This window comes from Salvelinus fontinalis, chromosome 13, assembly GCF_029448725.1.
Source record: "Salvelinus fontinalis isolate EN_2023a chromosome 13, ASM2944872v1, whole genome shotgun sequence".
Taxonomy (NCBI): Eukaryota; Metazoa; Chordata; class Actinopteri; order Salmoniformes; family Salmonidae; genus Salvelinus; species Salvelinus fontinalis.
In genome coordinates this window covers 53008999-53032215 of record NC_074677.1, presented here as the reverse complement: position 1 = coordinate 53032215, position 23217 = coordinate 53008999, and the positions used below count along the sequence as shown (strand labels likewise).

General features: G+C 42.8%; 1 protein-coding gene across 5 annotated transcripts; it reads left to right on the top strand.

Moving 5' to 3' along the window:
• The first annotated feature begins 1218 nt into the window (after positions 1-1218).
• On the top strand, positions 1219-21831 carry LOC129869004 (MAP7 domain-containing protein 2-like). 5 transcript variants are annotated; one of them, XM_055943428.1, is made up of 19 exons: positions 1219-1721; positions 3964-4065; positions 4546-4647; positions 5084-5161; positions 5396-5559; positions 7430-7529; positions 8500-8580; positions 12774-12899; positions 13965-14086; positions 14221-14336; positions 14421-14857; positions 14980-15130; positions 15266-15425; positions 15571-15675; positions 15784-15843; positions 16183-16222; positions 16933-17578; positions 18500-18767; positions 20416-21831. In XM_055943428.1, the coding sequence occupies exons 1-19, from the start codon at positions 1676-1678 to the stop codon at positions 20458-20460; spliced, it is 2949 nt and encodes a 982-aa protein (XP_055799403.1). In that variant the 5' UTR covers positions 1219-1675; the 3' UTR covers positions 20461-21831. The 5 variants fall into 5 exon arrangements, with proteins under 5 accessions (XP_055799403.1, XP_055799404.1, XP_055799402.1 ...); XM_055943429.1 differs by having other exon boundaries at positions 4546-4656; positions 18500-18749; XM_055943427.1 differs by having other exon boundaries at positions 4546-4656.
• Positions 21832-23217: the final 1386 nt, after the last annotated feature.

Genomic DNA, 23217 nt, shown 5'->3' with positions numbered 1-23217 from the left:
AGCATAACCCCACCACTACCATGGGGCACTCTGTTCACAACATTGACATCAGCAGACTGCTCACCCACACATGTACGTGCCATGCATGTACTTGGTCTGCAGTTGTGAGGCCTGTTGGACGTACTGCCAAATTCTGTAAAACAACATTGGAGGCAGCTTATGGTAGAGAAATTAACATTCAATTCTCTGGCAACTGCTTGTGTGGACATTCCTGCAGTCAGCATGCCAACTGTACACTCCCTCAAAACTTGAGACATCTGTGGGATTGTGTTGCACATTTTAGAGTGGCCTTTTATTGTCCCCAGCACAAGGTGCACCTGTAGTATGATCATTATGTTTAATCAGTTTCTTGATATGCCACACCTGTCAGGTGGATGGATTATCTTTGCCAAGGAGAAATGTTCACTAACAGGGTTGTAAACTAATTTGCACACAACATTCTAGAGAAATAAGCTTTTTGTGCATATGGAACATTTCTGGGATATTTCATTTCAGCTCATGAAACATGGGACCAACACTTTACATGTTTATTTTTGTTCGGTGTAGTTATTTAATGGCAACGTTTAAAGCTATTGAACGCAATTAAATACGTAGTTTTGACTTCATGCCTTTAATTGGGCTACAGTTGGTCCTTCCATCAATGATGTAATGGGGATCCGGTGTTGTGGCGAAAATCTCCCCCCCTTCGCGTTCTTCATTGCTGCGACTTGCTTGCTAGTTGAGATTTCTACTCTGCACTCTGTCAGTTTAGCCTACATTTCACTGATCTTAGTAGCAGAAAACATTTTTGTCTGCAGTTTTCGGTTTGGCTATTTGTTTCAAGTGTATGTGGCGGTTGTAGCTTGTATGGCGCCCTGGGCGAACCCCCCCCCCTCAGCGCCCACCCGCCCGCAAGATGCTGCACATGTCGCCCGTAAATCCGCTACTGATTTCTATTAGTCTATAAATAAATATCTTTGCCAAAATTCGTCATCTCTCCCATGTCTTATTCTATTAGTATTTTTGAAAGTGTAAGGATAATAATTCAGCCATAGTTGTTCTGAAATGTTTATTGCTTGCCAACATTTTATTCCCTCTGTTTAACATAACACACATACATTCTTTGTTAATTTCGGTTGGCTATCCTGACGTGGAGTTTTTTCTATAGAAGGTACTTGAATCTGATGTTTGCCACAAAATTAAGGAAATTAGAAGGGGGGGGGGGGATTCTGGCAGGGAAGAGATTTTCGGCACAACACCGGCGGGCGAAGCACTGCTGCGCTGTTGAATATTCTTAATTTCCATCCAGTACGCCCTGAACTGGAGCGCATCATTTTCTCTCCGTCTGCCAACAGTTAACCAAGGATACCAGCTACGATCACACGTTACCTTCAAAATAGCTAACTTAATAGTAGCCTATGGTCTCATTCAGTAACCGCATTCATCCGAATACCCTCCTGCTCTCCTGACCGCCTGTGCACCGTTAGCATTCCGGGCGAGCATACATATTGATTGCTGAGGCAGTGGAAAACGGATAGGCCTACATCCCCTGATAGATTAGCCTATGTTCTCCTCCTGCGCCTGAAGGTAGAAGCTGGCGATGCTGTTTCCCTAGACTTGATTTGGAGCCTTTCGCTGCGGGGTGTTTACGACATTTCATACCTACGTTTGGTGGCATCCGCCGGTGACTACGAAGATGGCGGAGACGGCAGTCAATGCAGCATCCAGTGGTGCCTTAACAGGTAAACTGGGTAAAAGACGAACGGTCTATTGTTAACAATATCCAATGTTTCTCTTCATATTTTTTGCTATGACATTTCTGCATCCTCAAATTGTGCATTTCACTTCATCCTCTAGCATAGGCTATAACCAAGCCTAGCCGAGGCAATTTGTATCGTTTGCTTTTATGGCCAGCTGTCTAAATAAAATCTGAATAGCCTAGTTGTTAAATCATCAAGATGCAAAAGGACAACACGCACCTTTTTAATTGCCAAATTGATTGGCTCTGTCACAGGCTACATTACGCGTATTTATATGTTTTGATCTATATTAACCCGCATAACCTAGATGTCGGTGTCCAAGGATGTTTTTCTGTCGCTGGTACCAAAGTTATTATAGTAAACTAAAATGGAAACTAAAACGAAAACCAATCATGAAAAAACGATTTAGTAAACTGAAATAAAATAATTAATAAACCCGTTTGAAAAACTAAAACTATACTAAAACGTATCTTTAACTCCAAAACGAACTAAAATAAAAACCATAATGAAAATGTTTTGGTTTTATTTTTTTAGCTGTTGTTTTTCTATTTTGGGGGAGGGGGGTTCAAGCTACTGAATCTGGTGTGTTAATGCGGCCAGGAGATGGCGATGTTTCAAATAGATCTGGCTTGTGCGTCACTATCACTACACTGTAACAACTGTAATTCATATTGTATTTTGGAGAATTATCAACTGTAAAATACTGTGAAAAGTTTTATCGCAGCATACTGTAAATTATGGTACATTTTGGGAAGTAATGGTGAACGGGGAAGTAATTGCTGTATTTTGAATGGTACCATTATTCCATCCCACAGAATACAGTAGAATACCTGATTCTTGGCGTGCCGAAAACCTTAAACTTTTTAAACCATACCAATTTAACTGGTATGTGGTAGGGTGGCGCACAATTGGCCCAGCGTCATCGGGGTTTGGCTGGAGTAGGCCGTCATTGTAAATAAGAATTTGTTCTTAACTGACTTGTCTAGTTAAATGAAGATGAAATAAAGTTATTATTTTGCCCTTCCGGTGCTGCCAGTTTGGAAGCCTTTGTTAAGACTCTGGAAGTGTATGTGATATAAAACACAATATTCATTGATATTCTGTAACATGTAAACACATGACCTATAGTAGCCAACCTACTTGCACCAATCCCATGTCATTGCAGTAATATACTGTGAAATACAAATCCCATCTCCCCTCAATGAATTTTATGCATCCATTTATTTATGCATTCATTACGATTACAGTAAAAACATTTTTTTTAACAGTAAATTGTCTAGGTAAATCGTTTAGATCTTATTTGATTCTTCTTACATGTACTACTAAGGTTAAAAAGCAGTAGATCGATGTTAACATGGGTGAGAGAGTTTCCACCCTATTTCTTTTGGCGCCAGTCTCGACGCTATTCCCTTTAAATCCAAGTCACATTGAGATTTACTTTATCATTTAAACCTGACCTATGACCTGACCATCACCTTATTAATCGCTTAAGTATTACTGCTCCACAGTTGCAAGAAGTGACATCCCAAAAAACTCAAACTTAATAACAAACTAGCATATCAGGTCTGAAACTAAACTGAATTTAAAATAAAAAATGTAACAAACGAATAGAAATAAGAACACAACTGTAATTAACTTGGTTGGTACCAATGTGAGCAAAAAAGTGTGATTTGTACTCAAAAAGCCCAGAATGTAGCCTTGAATTTAGGGATGATCAAAAGCATATAGCTGCATCTGCATAAAGAGGGGCATTAAACATGGATTCTCACCAGCACACAACATCACAGGCCTTTCATCAATGGTTAAAGACATGTGACAGGTGTTAGTAGCCTACCTGTACGGCCGGTCCTGGCCGTATAAGTCTATAGCCTACTCTAAAAGCAGGATATGGAGAGTCCCAATCAAAAGTGCTTTTTAATTAATAGGCTTACTCTGGGTCTGGGAAAGGACCCCTCACTTCCTAGGCTAGTTCCTAGTTTCCAAGAATAAATGATATTAACATATGCAGTGTGTAACCCAATGTTGTGATTTGATGGGTCGCTCCTTGACTGGGAGCTGTATTAGATTTTGGTGAGTGATGCAGAAGTAACAGGGCCAGATTATGGCTGCTGTGTTTAATCTAGTCCAGAGTAAATCAATGGCCTGGCTGCCATCTATCCTAGACTTATTTACCTGTCTTCTATTTTCTTCTTCTTCATGTGTTTGCTTCTTTCTCCCGCCGAAGGATTGACTCAACCATCAGTTGCAGAGAAGAGATCCCAAAGCAACGGCAATGGCTCCCCAGCCCGTGTGGCACTTTATCCAGGGAGCCTAGCTGCGAAACACAGTAAGATGCCGATGGCTCACCCACACTCTCAACATTTTAAAAGGATTTTCTTTGGCGCTTATCTGAATTGGAAATTAGATATTAGATATCATATTAGATTAGACAATTCGATGTTTATAATATGAACTGGCCTAAAATCATATTTTAGAGTGCCATTTCTGGCAAAGGCAAGATCTTTTTGCTTTAGTAATTATCATACAACTGATTAACAACTGATTGCATTTTAAATAGATTTTTTGCTGGGACACCGTAAAACATAGCACACACACAGTCCTTCCTTGAATTGCTTGGCTATCCAACCTTTTACATTATCTACTGCCCTGGCTGATCATTTTACCCTCTGAACATTACTTTCACTGAACAAAAAGCATGGCACTGTCTCCCTCTGCATTTTCAAAGTAGTACTGCAGTTCAGTGCTATGTACAGCACTACCTTCCTCTGCTGATAAACTGTGGGGACTGTTGTCTGTCCTATATCAGATGAGGTGCTGAGCCCACCCTCGGTCACAGAGAAGAGGCCCCAGCTCAATGGGCTCCCCTCCACTTTACTTCTGCCAGGCAACAACACTAACAATCATGCAGGTAAACAGTGTAAGTCCCACCCCCACTGTGGTTGTTAGCTCCCCTACACATCCCTCCCTCACTGGGTCCTCTCTATAAACACCTCTCTCCCTCACTTGGTCCTCTCTATAAACATATCTCCCCCTCTCTGGGTCCTGGGCTCACTGCGTCCTGGGCTCTCTATAAACACATCTCTCCCTCACTGGGTCCTCTCTATAAACACATCTCTCCCTCACTGGGTCCTCTCTATAAACATATCTCTCCCTCACTGGGTCCTCTCTATAAACGCATCTCTCCCTCACTGGGTCCTCTCTATAAACACATCTCTCCCTCACTGGGTCCTCTCTATAAACACATCTCTCCCTCACTATCTCTTTGGAATGTCTCTCCTTGCTCTGTTTCTGTCTAGCTTGTCTGTTTCTCTATCTGTGTTGATCTTTATATCCCATTCTCTCAGACGTAGAAGGGTATCTGAGGACAGATGACAGAATGCGTTTAGCCAAAGAGAGACGTGAGGAGAGAGATAAAGGTCTAGGTAAGTGATGTTCCTGACATTTTCTTTCAAGTATTGAGACTGATGGAAATCACTTCTTATTGAAACCAATATTTGTATTGTAGCAGGTTAGCAAAAATGCTCTATAATTTTGCCCTATAGAACGGGCAGCCAGTAAATGTGCAGTTTAAGGAAGCAAAGCTCTGGAATTGTTGTGGGTTGTTATAATGGTGTTTTAGAGGGTCGTAATCTGAATATGTTGGTTGGTGTTTCCAGCGGTGCGAGAGCAGGCGATCAGGGAGAAAGAGCGGCGGGCTCAGCTGCAGTATGAGCGTACGGTGGAGGAGCGCTGGAGGAAGCTGGAGGAGCAGAGACAGAGAGAGGAGCTCCGCAGAGCTGCTGTGGAGGAAAAGAGGAGGCAGAGGCTGGAGGAGGAGAAGGTCAGACTCATCACTTAGCCACTACATTAGGGATCATCAACTAGAGTCAGATGAAGAAAAAAATATATCTTAAGTGGACAGTCAGGGGGCTGGAACATTATTACAAATAATTTGTAGACTGCAAATTGACCGCAAGATGCCCAAACCGATATAATATTTGACAAAAAAATAGAATAATTTCAAAACTCGCATGCATTTGTATACAATCAGGTCTCTGGGAACATATATATATATATATATATATATATATATTTTTTTTTTTTCCTCAGTAAACTTGGGGGGCCAAATAAGATCACCCATGGGGCCAAATTCATCCCGCGGGCCGCCAGTTGGGGAACCCTGCACTACATCTATATTCAGATTCCTTTGTCTCCAGTGCATGATGTAGTCACCCTCTGTCCTCACACTCAGACAGCCTTTTCACCTCCAGTTCAGTTTCAGTAAAAAGTTTGTATGTTTATTGTACCGTTTGGATGTACTGTTGTTGATTGTGTGTGTGGGCAAGTACAGCAACAGCCTATTCTAAAAGATAAGCAGGGACATATGCTCTTTAATTTACTAAAATCCTGTGGTTCATTAATTACACTATGCTCTGTACTTAACGTTGCCTCCCAATCAGATATTAGATAGGATTTGCAACCTGACCCTCCCCTTCTAGATTAGTCTTTCCCACCCTGCACATCAGTCAACACTGGCTTCTGGGAATGCTGGTGTTGGTCTATATGTAAATCTTAGGAACCTCATCAGACTCTTTAATGAATAACTATGTCATTCCATTTGCTTAATCGGATCCTAATCCTGCTTTGTCATTGCCCTCAATTCCTCGATGGGTCCCAAGCTATCTGCTGAGCACAAAGTTATCCACAGAGCTGTCTTTTTAAACCATGTCACACACTGCCACTTTCTAAGGCCATTTATTGTTAGGATTTGTAGCCTACATTGATCTCACCGTTTACCCTTTCAAGAAAGACTTAATAATGATTTGTCATGTTTGTCTGCTCTCGTAAATGTATGCACGATGAGGATTTTTGTGACATGTTTTGGATGACACAGCATTTGTCTTGGCCATCAATCTCACGCAGATTGATTATCTATGTGTGTGTTCTCGTTAAGTGGATTATATACTCTGGACGATGTCATTTTAGACCAATAGAAATGCAGGAGGAGCCTGTGGGGTGTGGCTAATGTCATATTTTATTTTCTGTGGTACTCATTTAAGATTTATTTGTAAAAAGCTTTTTCACCCGTGCTTGGTCATTCGGATTAATACATTTTGTTATTGTGCTGGCTCCATCTGTGTGTGTAGTTCCATTTGCCGATACATGTCCACATCTTTTATGTGTTTGATAGGAATAAATAAAAAGGAAGAGCAGGGATGTAGATAGGAGGAAAAGATGGAGCACATTTAAAATGGAGAGATGTTGGCAATGGTTGATCACCCACCAGATGGCTTTGTGTCCTGCTCTGTTGGGCTGTGTACCGTGGCAACACTGTGGGTGGGGAAGGGTTAACTAGCTTGGAAGGAAGATATTTTACTCAGGGAAGTCTGAGTAGAACAGGCAACCAGAAAAATAAAGGGGGGGGGGTATCAGATAAAGGAAAGGGGAGCTATTCTCCAACCTGTCAATACTGTTGCTGCCGCGAGAATGAATGTGTCAGAGTGTCTCTTTGTGTCTGCTTGGGTGTATGATCGGAGGGGTGGAGTCCCAAGCAGCTGCGGTCTGTATCTGCCTGCTCTGTTAAGACTGTACTGTGCTGTGTCAGAAGAGAGGTTGTGGTTATGGAGCGACTAGCCTGGTCCTTGTGTGGCCAGGGGAGCAGCTCAGTGACAGAGTCCCTTGTCTTCCCGGTCCTGGAACGGCACAAGCAGGAGCGGCTGGAGGCTCTGATGAAACGCTCCCTGGAACGCAGCATGCAACTGGAGCAGAGGCCCAAACGCTGGACATGGGGCGGACCTGGAGGAGCACAGGGTGAGTCCACAACGGGGAGCTGGAGATGAGGGTGCAATGAGGTGTGAATGATGAAGCTGTGACTGGAAGGAGGAATGGTGCAAGGCATAGTTTACAATTGGCTCATTCATCCCCCTCCTCTCCCCTGTAACTATTCCCCAGGTCGTTGCTGCAAATGAGAACGTGTTCTCAGTCAACTTACCTGGTAAAATAACGGTAAAATAAATAAATAGAGGGAGGGACTTTTGGAAGGGACAGCAATACATGTTCTAGGCCAATTCAATTTGGCATGGGATACAAATTAACCCATGGGATACAACTTTGGTGTTGCTCTTTGTCAGATACAAATCACACAAGTAGTCCATCAGATATACTAACACATGATAGGTATTTTGGGGGGAAGCTGCTGCTAGCTGATGGCTCCTCTACCCTTCTAATCGAGACTCAAGGTCAGACAGTGGTGTCTCTGTCAGCCTGTCCCAGACTTGTCGTAAACCATGGAAATAGTCATCAGTCCAGTCAACCCTGAGGGGAGCAAACCAGACAGTTTTAAAATTGACAACATACTGGTTACTGCTTCATGGCATTATTGATGGCTTCTATCCTGGGGCACTGGGAGTTTGTTGCATTTTCAGGATTATGATGGATGTGGGGGATGGAGGACTGAGATACAAAAACATGTTCAAAACCTAGACGCTGATTTTCATTCAGTTTTCTGAATATGTTTATGACTTCTGTACTTTATGTGTGATTTGGATTGGGTCATAGAGGGATATATGGAGGACAAAGGGGTGTATGTGAGAGAGAGAGCCTTTCTCCCTGGCCTGCTCATTGCCTCCAGCCTTGCTGCATGGGTTTACCTCCCCAGTTGTCTACAGGAGCGCCCTGCCGGGTGCAGAGGTGTATCAGGGGGTCATCAGGTAAAGACACAAGTGGCTGCTCTGATCATAACGCTATGCTCTCTCTGCTCTGCTCCGCCTGCTGCCTATAGGTGACTGTGAGAATGCCCCTCTCCTTGCCTCCACCTTTCCCCATGAACTCGCCGCCCCCCTTCCTGCTGCCAGCGAATCCGGTAATGTTATGAACCCCTCCCGTTCGGTCCACCAATCCCCTGCCCCCTCCTTCTCTCCACCCCACAATGACTACTGCTCTCATGGCAGTTTGGCTTGAGGGGAGATGTCATGCCAACTCAAAGGTTTTATGTATATTTCCCAGAATGCATGTGCAACAGCTGAATCAGAAAGCATGAGGATGTGTGAAAAGTCAATTATGTACCTTGTACAAGTACTATTGTACAAAGTGCACATTGACATTGTGTAATTGTGGCTTTTTATACATTTTTGACTGTGTGTGTGTGTCTGTGTGTGCGCGTGCGCTCAGCTTGAGTATCCTGATGTCTTAGTTCTATTTTGGTACTTCCAAGTCGATCGCGGTTCGAGAAAAAGAGCAAGCATTGGGATGACAATAGAGATGTAGGGTTTTGGGATACAGAGGGAAGAAGATATCCATTAGGAAATGACAGGCACTGGGGAATTGACAGTACACAAAGAACCAAGGAACAGGGGACATGTACACCACTTCACTTCCTCCTTTTCATTGTTTGAAACCTCCTCTCCCTCCTTGTTGAAGGCATATGTCACTCAGTCAAAACACTCTGGTTGAGGTTGGACATTCTCAGTGCTTTCATACATCTTACCAACCTCTATATCACCCATCCAAATACTTAGTGTTATTTTTTTTTTTTCAGAGAGCCCATCCCATCCCCATGAGTGAAAACAACCCAATAATAATGAAGTGATGAGCAGTATTTTCATTCAATATGCACAGGAACAGGTAGCCCTCCAATTTGATAAAGTACTACTATTCCTTCCACTAGTATCACCACTAGTATCACCAATAGTACTACTACTACTACTACTCCTCGTATTATCACCACTAGTACTACTACTCCCCGTTAGTATCACCACTAGTACTACTACTACTACTCCTCGTTAGTATCACCACTACTACTACTACTCCTCGTTAGTATCACCACTACTACTACTACTACTACTCCTCGTTAGTATCACCACTAGTACTACTACTACTCCTCGTTAGTATCACCACTAGTACTACTACTCCTCGCTAGTACTACTACTACTACTTCTCGTTAGTATCACCACTAGTACTACTACTCCTCCTTGTAGTATCACCACTAGTACTACCTCTACTACTCCTCGCTAGTACTACTACTACTACTACTCCTCGTTAGTGTCACCACTAGTACTACTCCTCCTCGTTAGTATCACCACTAGTACTACTACTCCTCCTCGGTAGTATCACCACTAGTACTACTACTACTCCTCGTAGTATCATCACTAGTACTACTACTACTCCTCGTAGTATCACCACTAGTACTACTACTACTCCTCGTACTATCACCACTAGTACTACTACTACTACTCGTTAGTATCACCACTAGTACTACTACTACTCCTTGTAGTATCACCACTAGTACTACTACTACTACCCCTCGTTAGTATCACCATTAGAACTACTACTACTACTACTACTACTACTACTCCTCGTTAGTATCACCATTAGTACTACTACTACTATTCATTAGTATCACCGCTACTACTATTACTACTACTACTCTGTATTATCACCACTAATACTACTACTGCTACTACTCCTCTGTTGTATCACCACTAATACTACTACTGCTACTACTCCTCTGTTGTATCACCACTAGTACTACTACTACTCCTCTCTAGTATTACCGCTAGTACTATTACTACTACTACTCCTCCTCGTTAGTATCACCACTAGTACTACTACTACTCCTCGTAGTATCACCACTAGTACTACTACTACTCCTCGTAGTATCACCACTAGTACTACTACTACTCCTCGTAGTATCACCACTAGTACTACTACTACTCCTCGTAGTATCACCACTAGTACTACTACTCCTCGTTAGTATCACCACTAGTACTACTACTACTACTCCTCGCTAGTATCACCACTAGTACTACTACTACTACTCCTTGTTAGTATCACCACTACTACTAATACTACTACTCCTCATTAGTATCACTGCTAGAACTACTACTACTCCTCGTAGTATCACCACTAGTACTACTTCTACTACTCCTCGTTAGTATCACCGCTAGAACTACTACTACTCCTTGTAGTATCACCACTACTACTACTACTACTCCTCGCTAGTATCACCACTAGTACTACTACTGCTCCTTGTTAGTATCACCACTAGTACTACTATTACTACTACTCGTTAGTATCACCACTGGAACTACTACTACTACTACTACTCAGTAGTATCACCATTAGTACTACTACTACTACTCGTTAGTATCACCGCTACTACTATTACTACTACTACTACGCTGTAGTATCACCACTAGTACTACTACTACTAATACTCCTCCTCGTTAGTATCACCACTAGTACTACTACTACTCCTCGTTAGTATCACCGCTACTACTACTACTACTACTACTCGTTAGTATCACCACTAGTACTACTACTACTCCTCGTTAGTATCACCGCTACTACTACTACTACTACTACTCGTTAGTATCACCACTAGTACTACTACTACTCCTCGTATAATCACCACTAGTACAACTACTCCTCTGTAGTATCACCACTAGTACTGCTACTACTCCTCTGTAGTATCACCACTAGTACTACTACTACTACTACTACTACTACTCCTCGTATTATCACCACTACTACTACTACTACTACTACTACTACTACTACTCGTAGTATCACCACTAGTATCACCACTCGTACTACTACTACTCCTCGTAGTATCACCACTAGTACTACTACTACTCCTCGTTAGTATCACCACTAGTACTACTACTCCTCGTTAGTATCACCACTAGTACTACTACTACTCCTCGTTAGTATCACTGCTAGAACTACTATTACTCCTCGTTAGTACTACTACTACTACTCCTCGTTAGTACTACTACTCCTCGTAGTATCACCACTAGTACTACTACTCCTCGCTAGTATCACCACTAGTACTACTACTACTACTACTACTACTCCTCGTTAGTATCACCACTAGTACTACTACTACTACTCCTCGTTAGTATCACTGCTAGAACTACTACTACTCCTCGTTAGTATCACTGCTAGAACTACTACTACTCCTCGTAGTATCACCACTAGTACTACTACTACTCCTCGTTAGTATCACCACTAGTACTACTACCACTCCTCGTTAGTATCATCACTAGTACTACTACTACTACTACTACTGCTCCTCCTCACTAGTATCACCACTACTACTACTACTACTACTACTACTACTACTACTACTACTCCTCGGTAGTATCACCACTACTACTACTACTACTACTGCTCCTCCTCACTAGTATCACCACTACTACTACTACTACTACTCCTCGGTAGTTCGGTAGTATCACCACTACTACTACTACTACTACTCCTCGTAGTATCACCACTACTACTACTACTCCTCCTCCTCGGTAGTATCACCACTACTACTACTACTCCTCGGTAGTATCACCACTACTACTACTACTCCTCGTAGTATCACCACTACTACTACTACTCCTCGGTAGTATCACCACTACTACTACTACTACTACTCCTCGGTAGTATCACCACTACTACTACTACTACTCCTCGGTAGTTTCACCAGTAGTACTACTACTCGTCCTCGGTAGTTTCACCAGTAGTACTACTACTACTCCTCGTAGTATCACCACTAGTACTACTACTACTCCTCTGTAGTATCACCACTACTACTACTACTCCTCCTCGGTAGTATCACCACTACTACTACTCCTCCTCCTCGGTAGTATCACCACTACTACTACTACTACTACTCCTCCTCCTCGGTAGTATTACCACTACTACTACTACTCCTCCTCGGTAGTATCACCACTACTACTACTACTCCTCCTCGGTAGTATCACCACTACTACTACTACTACTTCTACCCTATACACTACGACTTCTGCATCTGCTACTCACCACCACCACTGCTAATAGCTATCATTGTCAGTGTCAAAATATTTTTGAGGCAGACATCTTTTCCATTCTCCGGTTGTACTCACTAATCTAGAACTAGTATTCTTAGCCCGCTCCTCCTCCCTGTGTGATTCTTGCACCTTCATTTATCTGTCTCATGTCCCTCATGGTCATACGTTGTTTTGTTTGTCATCCTCATCTCCGTCCCCTCCTCCCAACACCCCCATTGACCCCTGACCCCTCCATCAGCCCAGCGCTGTCACCTGAACTCTGTGGAGAACCTGATGGTCCACCGCCTCCTTACCCACACTCACTCCTCTATGGCCAGGTGCCACAGTGCAGCAGACCTCCATCTGCCCTGCCACCGATACACAGGTAACACCTAGAGAATACATCTGGACTGATCATTTTTTTGCACATTGGCAGTAAATATTTCCAGACAGGTAATACCCCCTAGAAACTTTGCATCATTGGTGATGCAGAGACTAGGGAATGCATGACAGCGTTTGCAGTTCTGCAGATAGACACTTGTTTATCCACTTTATTTATGTCAAGGTCTGGCTTTTGTGAACGTGTGTCTGAGGGTGTAGATATGCGTGTTTCCTGGTGGGACTACTGTCTACAATGTTTTGGTGTGACAAGGAGAAGAAATACCTACCTGCTAAGATACTTGCAAAAGTGTTGCTTAGTTGGGCATGCCTCATATGTAGTGGTAAAAAAAAATAGGTGGTTAAACACAGATCGCCGTCCGCAAGGAGTAAAGTAACGCTCCCTATACTTTCAATCCGTTTTTCCGGTGGGTAAATGCCTGAGTAAAATAAAAAAGGTAAATAATCAAAGTTTACGTGCGAGTACCCGCTACTACACCTCTGACAATATGGCAGAGAAAATGTTGCTTTAGCATAAACGTTTTGGGCATCAACAGCGTGTGTGGATGTTTTTCTTTTCCACATGCAATTTTATTTAATATTTGTGATTTATTTTAGGCTCCCGAGTGGCGCAGCGGTCTAATGTCTCAGTGCTAGAGGCGTCACTATAGACCCTGGTTCGATCCCGGGCTGTATCACAACCGGCTGTGAACGGGAGTCCCATAGGGCGGTGCACAATGCCCAGCATGGTCTGGGTTAGGGGAGGTTTTGGCCGGGGTAGGCCGTCATTGTAAAATAAGAATTTGTAATTCACTGGCTTGCCTAGTTAAATAAAATGTGTGTCCATGCCACACATCACTCCAACTTGCCACAGATAAACATGTGAAAGACAAAATAGTTTGTATGATTTGATTTAAACCATTTATAGTATTGTTAATGTCCTCCATACCTATACTGTGGGTATTGTTCCAAAAACATAGAATTACTACTTTGTATCTCCTTTGACTACATTACTTCTTCACTTGATTATTATTATTTTGACCTCTGACCTCTGATGCCTGTTGTTGTGCAGCTCCCTGCAGCCCCCACAGGTCACCCTACCGGGGCTCGCCAAGCCGGGTTGATCGACGGAGGCTCCAGGGCTCTCCAGAGGAGTCACCAGGAGGATCTCGCTCAACCCCTCAAACCCCCAAGGTCAGACTGGTCTTACCTACCCACTTGGTTATAGAATAGAGAGAAACCAGTGCAGAACCCTGCTAGCAGTTGGTAGGGCCATGTTGGCATGATTACATCCGGAAACACACACATTATCTTGTGTGTGCTTTCAGAAAGAAAGATTACGCAGAGAGAAAAGAACTGGCTCCCCAGCGACAGGCTCCTCCGTGAGAAGAGCAGAATCCCCAGCAATGTTCACCAGACGCGCAGCCTCCCCCGCCACCCCCAAGTAAGACTCACTGTCCTGCTGCTGTATCCGTGTGGTATGTCCTAGTTACTATGACAGAGGATAATAATGTCCTTCTGGTTGTAGGTTGCTGCCTAAGAGCCGTACTCAGTCTCCCTGCACTGTGCGCCAGTACCACCCCTCTCCCATCAGGCACAGACCCACCACCCCGGTTACCAACGGCAACAAGGAGGATGGACATGTTGAAGAAGCCAAAAGTCACAACAACATCAATGACAGAAATGTCTCCAAGCCAGAAACCCCTGTGAAAAGTATGTCTGATATCCAGAGCCCTGAGAAGTCTTCTCAAGCAGACACCCCTGAAAAAAAACTGGCCAAAACTGAGACCCCAGAAAAGAGATTTCCCAAAACTGAGACCCCCGGTAAGAACTTAAAAGGTGAGATTTCTGAAAGAAAGGACTCTATGACTGACACTTCTGATAAGAAAGCCTCCAAAATAGACACCCCAGATAAGAAGATGCCAAAGTCCACCAGCAGTGAACTGAATGCAGATAAGAGCACAGGTGAAACTCTACTGTTTACCAATCTTTTTGTGTATGTCAATATTTAAGTACACCTATCAGTGCATTGTCAAAAGGGCACCTGTTTCAATGCACACTGATGTCTGCCGTTGTCTTTGTGACAGAGCCATCGCCAGTGACAACAACAGGGAAAGGAGTTGCCGGGACGACAAACGCAGAGGAAGCATCCAGACTGCTAGCGGAGCGTAGGCGTCTGGCCAGGGTGCAGAAGGAGTTGGAGGAGAAACAACGTTGTGAGCAGGAGGAGGAGGAACGGTAAGGAGACTGTGTGCCACCATGTCACCGCGTCTCTCTGTGTGCCTGTACATAATGCATAGATGGTGTCTGCTTGTCCGTGTCTGTGACTGGGAGGGTATACTGTAAGTCACCATGTCTGTCTGTGTCACTCAGTCTGAAGGCGGAGCAGCTGAGGAGGAGAAAGGCAGAGGAGCGGGCACGGCAGGAGGAGGAGAAGAGCAGACAGGAGGACCTCTGCAGGAGGAGAGTGGAAGAGGAGAAACGGCAGAGGGAGGTCCGGGAGAAGGAGCTACAGGTCCAGATAGACAGAGAGGTCAGGGGTCACAGTGGGGGGGTCACTTTATGTATGGTGATATGTTTCTCTGGTGTATGTGCATGTTTGTGTCTAACGTTGTGTATATGCACAGTACATGTCTTACATTATTCCAAGCATAAATCCTGCGTCTTTATCAATACAGAAGGAAGAGGGCGAGTTTCAGGCTCAGAAGGATGCAGAGCGTCAGCATCAGGAGAGAGAGATACTGAAGCTGCAAGAGGAGGAGGAGAGACAGCTGAGGAAGAAGGTTTTTATGACTCCAAATTCAATTATTATTGAATTAATCAGTATATCTGATACCCAGTCTGCAGCACTCAGTACATATCAAAGTCTGTATGTTGCTACATCTCCACAGAGAATTGAGGAGATAATGAAGAGAACCAGGAAGAGTGATGAGAACCAGGAAGAGATGAAGGTACTGTAGAGATGCCTGCCGTTCTCATAGCTCTGCACGCCTCAAGCAAAGAGACCTGCTGACTCCTATAATACCCACGTGATGTTTTGTGATCTTGTCAGGTATTGCATACCAATACAGGATACGCTTTGCGGCTTGTACCCCCCCCCCTACCCAAGAGCTTTTGTTTTTATATCTATGTTGTGATCATTATCATGATTAAATTGTATCATTGTTGATACATTGGTTTATGCGTCCTGATTACCACAGGTCTTAATCACACAATACTATACATAATTGTCCTCTTATTTGCTGTGGAATAATAGATGTTGCCTCCATCTGTGTTCCATATTGACGCAGGAGGAGGGGCAGGTGGAGACTCAACCAGTCTCACCACCAGGTAGGTGACCCACTCCATTCATCCACTGATACTCTGCCTGCCTGCTCACCCCAGCAGGAAAGACACTATGAATGTATAAATGTAGGAGTCCCACCCAGTGGCAGCAGTGGGTAGCCTGGTGGGTGAGAGATCCCAGTACTTTTCCATCAATATAGGAGACTCCTGCATGGCTGTGATGTAGCAGTGTTTTTCCAATACCTGTCCTCAGGAGAGGATCAGATTCACTCTGCATCCTAGATTGTATTCAAGGCCATCCATTCAAGGTCTTTGGCTATTTATAACTCCTCTGTCCCTGCCACAATGCAGCCCTCAGCATGTAACTTTATATATTTAGAAAATGTAATGCAATTAAAGAGAAGGACCAATATGCATTTCTTTATTTTGTTAGCTGATGTAGAACAGAGGACATTTGCAAATCTGCCTGTCTACAAGATATTGGAAGCCTCTCTGGCTCGCAAAGGTAGCTCAAGAAATGTTCCCAAAGTGGTGCATATAGGTTAGGGTTAGGGCCATGGACTTAACTAATGTGACAATGCTTTTGTCGCAGTAAGATACAGTAGGTTGCTTAAATAGGCTGACATGATTTTAGAGGAGGCATGGGATTTGTGTATAATTAGCATCTCTTTAATTTAAGCCATCCTTGGCCAGGTCATGTGGTGCTCTTTCTCAGGGAATAGTCCTGTGCAATGTGATATTTCTGTTCTCTACAGGGGAAATGCAGATGAACTCAAAGATGAACATTGGAGCTAATGCTCAGGTGAATGTGCACGAAAACCCAAAAGTTGAGTCTCAGGTTAATGGGCAGGTCGCTGCCTGTGTCAACAAGCAGGACACTGCCCTGGTGAAGGGGCAAGCCACTGATCAGGTGACCCCACTGAAGAATGTTTTGGAAAAGGGACAGGACGCTCAACAAGTAAATGTACAGGGTGCAGCCCAGGCTCTCAAGCAAGAGAGTGTCTTAGTGAAGGGAAAGGTCACTTCCCACGTGATCAAGCAGGAGAATGTCTTAGTGAAGGGAAAGGTCACTTCCCACGTGATCAAGCAGGAGAATGTCTTAGTGAAGGGAAAGGTCACTTCCCACGTGATCAAGCAGGAGAATGCGCAAGTAAATGTACAGGTGAAGAAACAGGAGGGTACCAAGGTGAGCAGCCAAGCCACTGCTCAGCTCAAAACCGAGGAGAGTACTCAAGTAAACGTGACGTTGACCACACAGACTATCGGACAAGGGGTGCAGCCCAACAAACTGTCCCTGGCACTCCTACCAGTGGGCCAACCCCCACCTCCACTCATCAACCTGGAGCTTCTGGATGTGAAGAGCAGTGGGGCGTATGATGAGGTGCAGTCCATGGAGGTCAGGTAAGCCATCAGAGCAAGGCCATTTCTATCTACAGGAATGCATGATGTGGAACCAATAAATTCTAGAGATACTGGTTAGTATGAAAATTTGCATACACTTGCCCACCATGCTAGAAACATGCGAGAAAGAGGTCAATGGAAAGCAGACCGTGGGTGATAGAAGAAGGATGCCGGATTGGCACACGGTCAACAAAACTGATCTAACAAAGTGGATATTTGTAAAATCCGTCATGATTGATGTATTGTAACAGGCCCACAATGGGGTTACTAAAGTCAGATTTGGATACACGTTTGTTTTTGCTGCAAAGCATTTGTAAGTTGTCCCTTTTCAGGTTTAGAAGAAGTGATTGATAAATGCAAACACATGTTCGTATAAGCTGCTAGGAGTGCTAGCATACAGAAATCAGTGGTGGTAGTAGGTTGTTTTTTAAGCATAACGGAGTTGATTGGTGATGATGACATGAATATGTATTGGGGTTGACATCCATACAAGAATTATACTCAGATTTTTACCTCAACTTAGTGTGAAATACACATAAACAATAGCTGGGGGGCAATGAGGACGTTCGGGATCTTTCCCCCACGCGTTTCCATGGCATTTCCATTGCTTTGGTCGAGTTCCAATGACCTCTTTACCGCATCTATGTTTGTTATTCTTAGAGTATTAGTGATATTGTCTCATCAGAATCCTATTTGGACCCTTAGCTTTACCACATCTTTTTCCTCATACCCTGAGGAATATTGATAGTAAAAATGGCTTCGTGTTTAACAATTTGCATAATAAATTATTCCCCTCATATCCGCCCTTGATTACCCAAGGACAGCATGCCCCATAGATGTACAGACATGGTCATAGTAGTATTCGATCGATGGAATAACCATTATGATATTCACAAATGTTGCTCCCTCTTCCCCTCTCAGCCCAGTTTCCAAGGAGGAACTTATCTCCATCCCAGAGTTCTCCCCAGTCAATGAGGTCCAGGAAAACGCCATGAGTAATGCCCGAGCCCTGGAAGATCTGCTGGACCTGACGGGCCATGTGGCCTACCCCAAACTCTCCCACATGGACAGCCTAGGAGACTGCAACAAGAACCTGATCGACGGGCTCTGCAGTCCCGGCGCCGATTCCAAGCTCATCCTCCACCCTCACACAAGCACAACAAGTCGCCAGGTACATAAACGTCGCCAGGTACATAAAAATGCATATGAGAATGAGAATAACATCTTACGCTCACATGTTAAAATACACACCGCTCAAGTTGCCACAATACCTCTCTCACGCTAGCATCTCAAGTGCTCGCACTACACGCTGGGCACATCACGTCATTTCAAAGTGGATAATTGGGTAATATTTGGTTGAGACGTTGATCAATGAGATTACAACCTATATTCACCAAGTCAAAAAGACAGCCAAAAGTTAGTTGAATTTCCAATGTGTCACCACTAAGCTTTCAACCATTTAAAAGCACAGCAAAGTTCTACTGGGAATACAATGTCAGATATTTTGTTTATTTATGCAGCAGATTGTGTTATCACTGTGCTTCATCTAATAGCAGAACCAAATGACCTGGATTGCAGTTGAGATTACATTAAAAGTACATCGTGCAAGTGATCAATGGCGTTTGAGATTCTGCGCAGATTGTTACAGCAATTATGAGCATATCCACAGACCTGCTATGACCTATACATGCTGTATTGAACGAGCACACTTTATATGATTACATACGAATACATCTATAGTTACAGTAAACTCAATGTGGCCATGGATCTGTTACTTGTTTAATGGTTGAATTTTACATTAGTTTGTAGAAGAGCATTTACTCTAGACTATTTACTGTATTATAAAAGTAATAGTGGATTGTGTTTGCTTGACAATGCAACCAAATATCAACATTTTAAAGGAGATAGAACTATCCATAGGTACATCTGAGCCGCTGGCTTAATCCCATTCTATAACTTTATTTTTGGTTGAGTTAGAGGTGTGAATCCAACATATCATTTGCTACCTTGTAGGCAAGCTAATAGGCTATTTATTGTATTTCAAAAGTTATAGTGTGTTTGGTTGTCAATGCAACCAAATATCAACATTTGAAGGAGATTTGTCTTCTGCTTGGATACTTCCATCTGCCACTCACTTAGTCTTGCTTTAATTCCAATTTGTCTACAAATTATAGAAAAAAAAACATATTCTTTAACTTTTAGTTTTGGTTGTGATGGAGACAAAATTGAATTGAAGCCAGACTAAGTCAGTGGCAGATGGAACTATCCAAGCAGAAGATAATGTACCTCTCCTTAAAAGTTGATATTTGGTTGTGTTGTCAACCAAACAATTCAATATCATTACATTTGAAATCAACCAGAGCTTGAAACCCTGGGCCTATTATATTGTCTATTTTTAGTTGAATTCTGGGTTGAATTGAGACCATAGCTTTTGATGACTTTGCAAACGCTATATAGGCCCTGGGTGGGAGAACAAAGGGTAGCTGTAGGTAGATCAATTCTCCAGTAGGAGGTGCTGCCCAGCCTATAGTTTATATTCGGATAGTGGATATAACATTGGAGATCTGATATTGTTTTAACGGTACAAATGCATCATATTTTATACATGGTTTGTCTACATTGAAATTTGGTTACCATGATGATATCCTGTGGTTGAAATTTCACCCTCAAAACAACAGTTGAGGACTTTTTTCCAATCCAATGTATTTTCCACGTGGAGTCCGAGTCACAATACGTTGACAAATTTTGTTCAAACAACGTTTATTCAACCAGTTGGTGCCCAGTGGGTAGCTTCTCTCAAACACATGAGAATCTTATGATGACTTTTTTCATTTCAGAACCCTGGACTGGCAAGCCATGATGGAAGGAGCAGAGGGAAATGATCTGCGTTGTCTGATGTTATTGAGGATGGAAGTCTCTGCACCTCTTGAGATGAGAGAGAGAAGGCACTCTGAATGTAGTTTTGACCCTCCTTTGTTGGTCTCCAACCTTTTAATGTCCATTAACCTTCAACCTCCTACATCTGTCCTCATAGCCTTGGACAATGGAACTTAACAGTAATATTAATAGATTTACTATACTTGTCAAATAATATCGTAATGATAGTCATAGATCTGTGTCATGCCATGTATCGCTTAGAGCAGTTGTTAGTGTGGTGTCTGAAACGTGGGTGTATGTGTGTGCGTCTCAATGAAAGGAAGTGCCCATTAAGTAATTGGACTCTTGACTGCCTGTTATGATCTAAAGCAGTTAGCTAAGCTAGTTAAATCTCATTTGAAAACAAAAGCTTTTATTCTGTAGTTGGGTAGAACCACAGACTGGTGATATCCTCTCCTTAAAGATTTGTTTTATAGTGAAAGACCCCACATATACAGATGTAGAATATCATATCAGTAAGTTGCCTTTGCTATGCAGTATTGTTCCTCTAATGATTGAAAGTTTCATATTGCTCTGAATCCACCTAATGTAGTTTAGTATGCACTGATCATTCAATTAGATTGTTCCACTGAAAAGTCTACAGTTTCCAGTTCTGGCTGTGGATGCCTCAGGCTAGCTCGTATCTCCCTGGACATGATTAACTCCCAAGAGACTCAAGCTTGTTGTCACAGTGTATGTTTCCAACATGCTGTGTGATTGGGTTTGTAGCATGTGTGCCATAATACTTGAACACAGGTCAAATAGTACTGCAACTCAAAAGTCAACATAAAGAATATGTACAATAATGTTCCTCATTATAATCCAGATTGCCATCAACCCATGCATTGCAAGTTTTTTTGTGGTATCTTTTCTTCCTTGATCTACAAAGTAATGAGCTATGCATGATCCCTCAAAAGTCTGAAACCTTTGAGCTGGTAACATTTGTATCTTAGATTGGTGACTTTGTTTGCTACAAGTCAAGAACAAAACCTATCAGGATGCTGTGTTATCCAAATTAAGTTTATTTCAGTGTGTGTATATGCACAGATGTGAGTGGTCAGTCACTGGTTCCACTTTAACTGTATTGTGTTTTGATAAATAATGCACCAAAAGAAGGCAAGATTTTTACTTGGAAGACTAAGCAACCAGGGATTTAGAAAAATCAGGTTTATAGAGAACACATTTTAACAGTTCAAACCTACTGTAGTGTGTCTGTCTTATTTCTAACTAAAGCAGCATAGCAGTTAAAAAAAAAAAAATGAACTATTGTAAACATTGTGCATGGGTCATTAGCATAAGATGATAGATGTACCATTTAATAAACCTTCAAACAATAATGTAGGGTGTGATTTCTATATTGTTGCATCTGAAGGCCACTATGCCACTTAAATATCTAAGCGTCTAAGACTGTGGGGAACTGGGGGGGGACACCAACTCATTCAAGGGTTTTTCTTTATTTGTACTATTTTCTACATTGTTCAACAATAGTTAAGACGTCAACACTGTGAAATAACACACATAGAATCATGTAGTAACCAAACAAGTGTTAAACAAATCAAAATATATTTTATATTTGAGCATCTTCAAAGTAGCCACCCTTTTCCTTGATGACAGCTTTGCACACTCTTGGCATTCTCTCAACCAGCTTCATGAGGTAGTACCTGGAATGAATTTCAATTAACAGGTGTGCCTTGTTAATTTGTTGAATTTTTTAATGAGTTTGAGCCAATCAGTTGTGTTGTGACAAGGTAGGGGTGGTATACAGATACCCCTATTTGGTAAAAGACCAAGTCCATATTATGGCAAGAACAGGTCAAATAAGCAAAGAGAAACGACAGTCCATTGTTACGTTAAGACATGAAGGTCAGTGAATCCAGAGAATGTCAAGAACTTTTAAAGTTTCTTCAAGTGCTGTAACAAAAACCATCAAGAGCTATGATGAAACTGGCTCTCATGAGGACCACCACAGGAAAGGAAGACCCAGAGTTACCTTTGCTGCAGAGGATAAGTTCATTAGAGTTACCAACCTCAGATTGCAGCCCAAAAATATGCTTCACAAAGTTCAAGTAACAGACACATCTCAACATCAACTGTTCAGAGGAGACTGTGTGAGTCAGGCCTTTATGGTCAAATTGTTGCAAAGAAACCACTGCTAAAGGACACCAATAAGAAGAAGAGACTTGCTTGGGCCAAGAAATACAGCCAATGGACATTAGACAGGGGGAAATGTGTCCTTTGGTATGATGAGTCCCAATGTTCGATTTCTGGTTCCAACTGCCGTGTCTTTGTGAGACGCAGAGTAGGTGAATGGATAATCTCTGCATGTGGTTCCCACCATGAAGCATGGAGGAGGATGTGTGATGGTGTGGGGTTGCCTTTCTGGTGACACTGTGATTAATTTAGAATTCAAGGCACACTTAATCAGCATGTCTACCACAACATTCTGCAAACCATCTGGTTTGCGCTTAGTGGGACTATCATTTGTTTTTCAACAGGACAATGACCCAACACACTTCCAGGCTGTGTAAAGGCTATTTGACCAAGATGGAGAGTGATGGAGTGCTACATCAGATGAGCTGGCCTCCACAATCACCCGATCTCAACCCAATTGAGATGGTTTGGGATGAGTTGGACTGCAGAGTGAAGGAAAAGCAGGCAACAAGTGCTCAGCATATATGGGAAGTCCTTCAAGACCGTTGGAAAAGCATTCCAGGTAAAGCTGG

Bases quoted from the DNA above. Each gene is read 5' to 3' on its own strand.
- LOC129869004 (XM_055943427.1), top strand. From the start codon at position 1,676: ATGGCGGAGACGGCAGTCAATGCAGCATCCAGTGGTGCCTTAACAG. The intron at 4,066-4,545 runs GTAAGATGCCGA...GTCCTATATCAG, and splicing joins GAGCCTAGCTGCGAAACACA to ATGAGGTGCTGAGCCCACCC. The intron at 15,131-15,265 runs GTAAGGAGACTG...TGTGTCACTCAG, and splicing joins GAGCAGGAGGAGGAGGAACG to TCTGAAGGCGGAGCAGCTGA.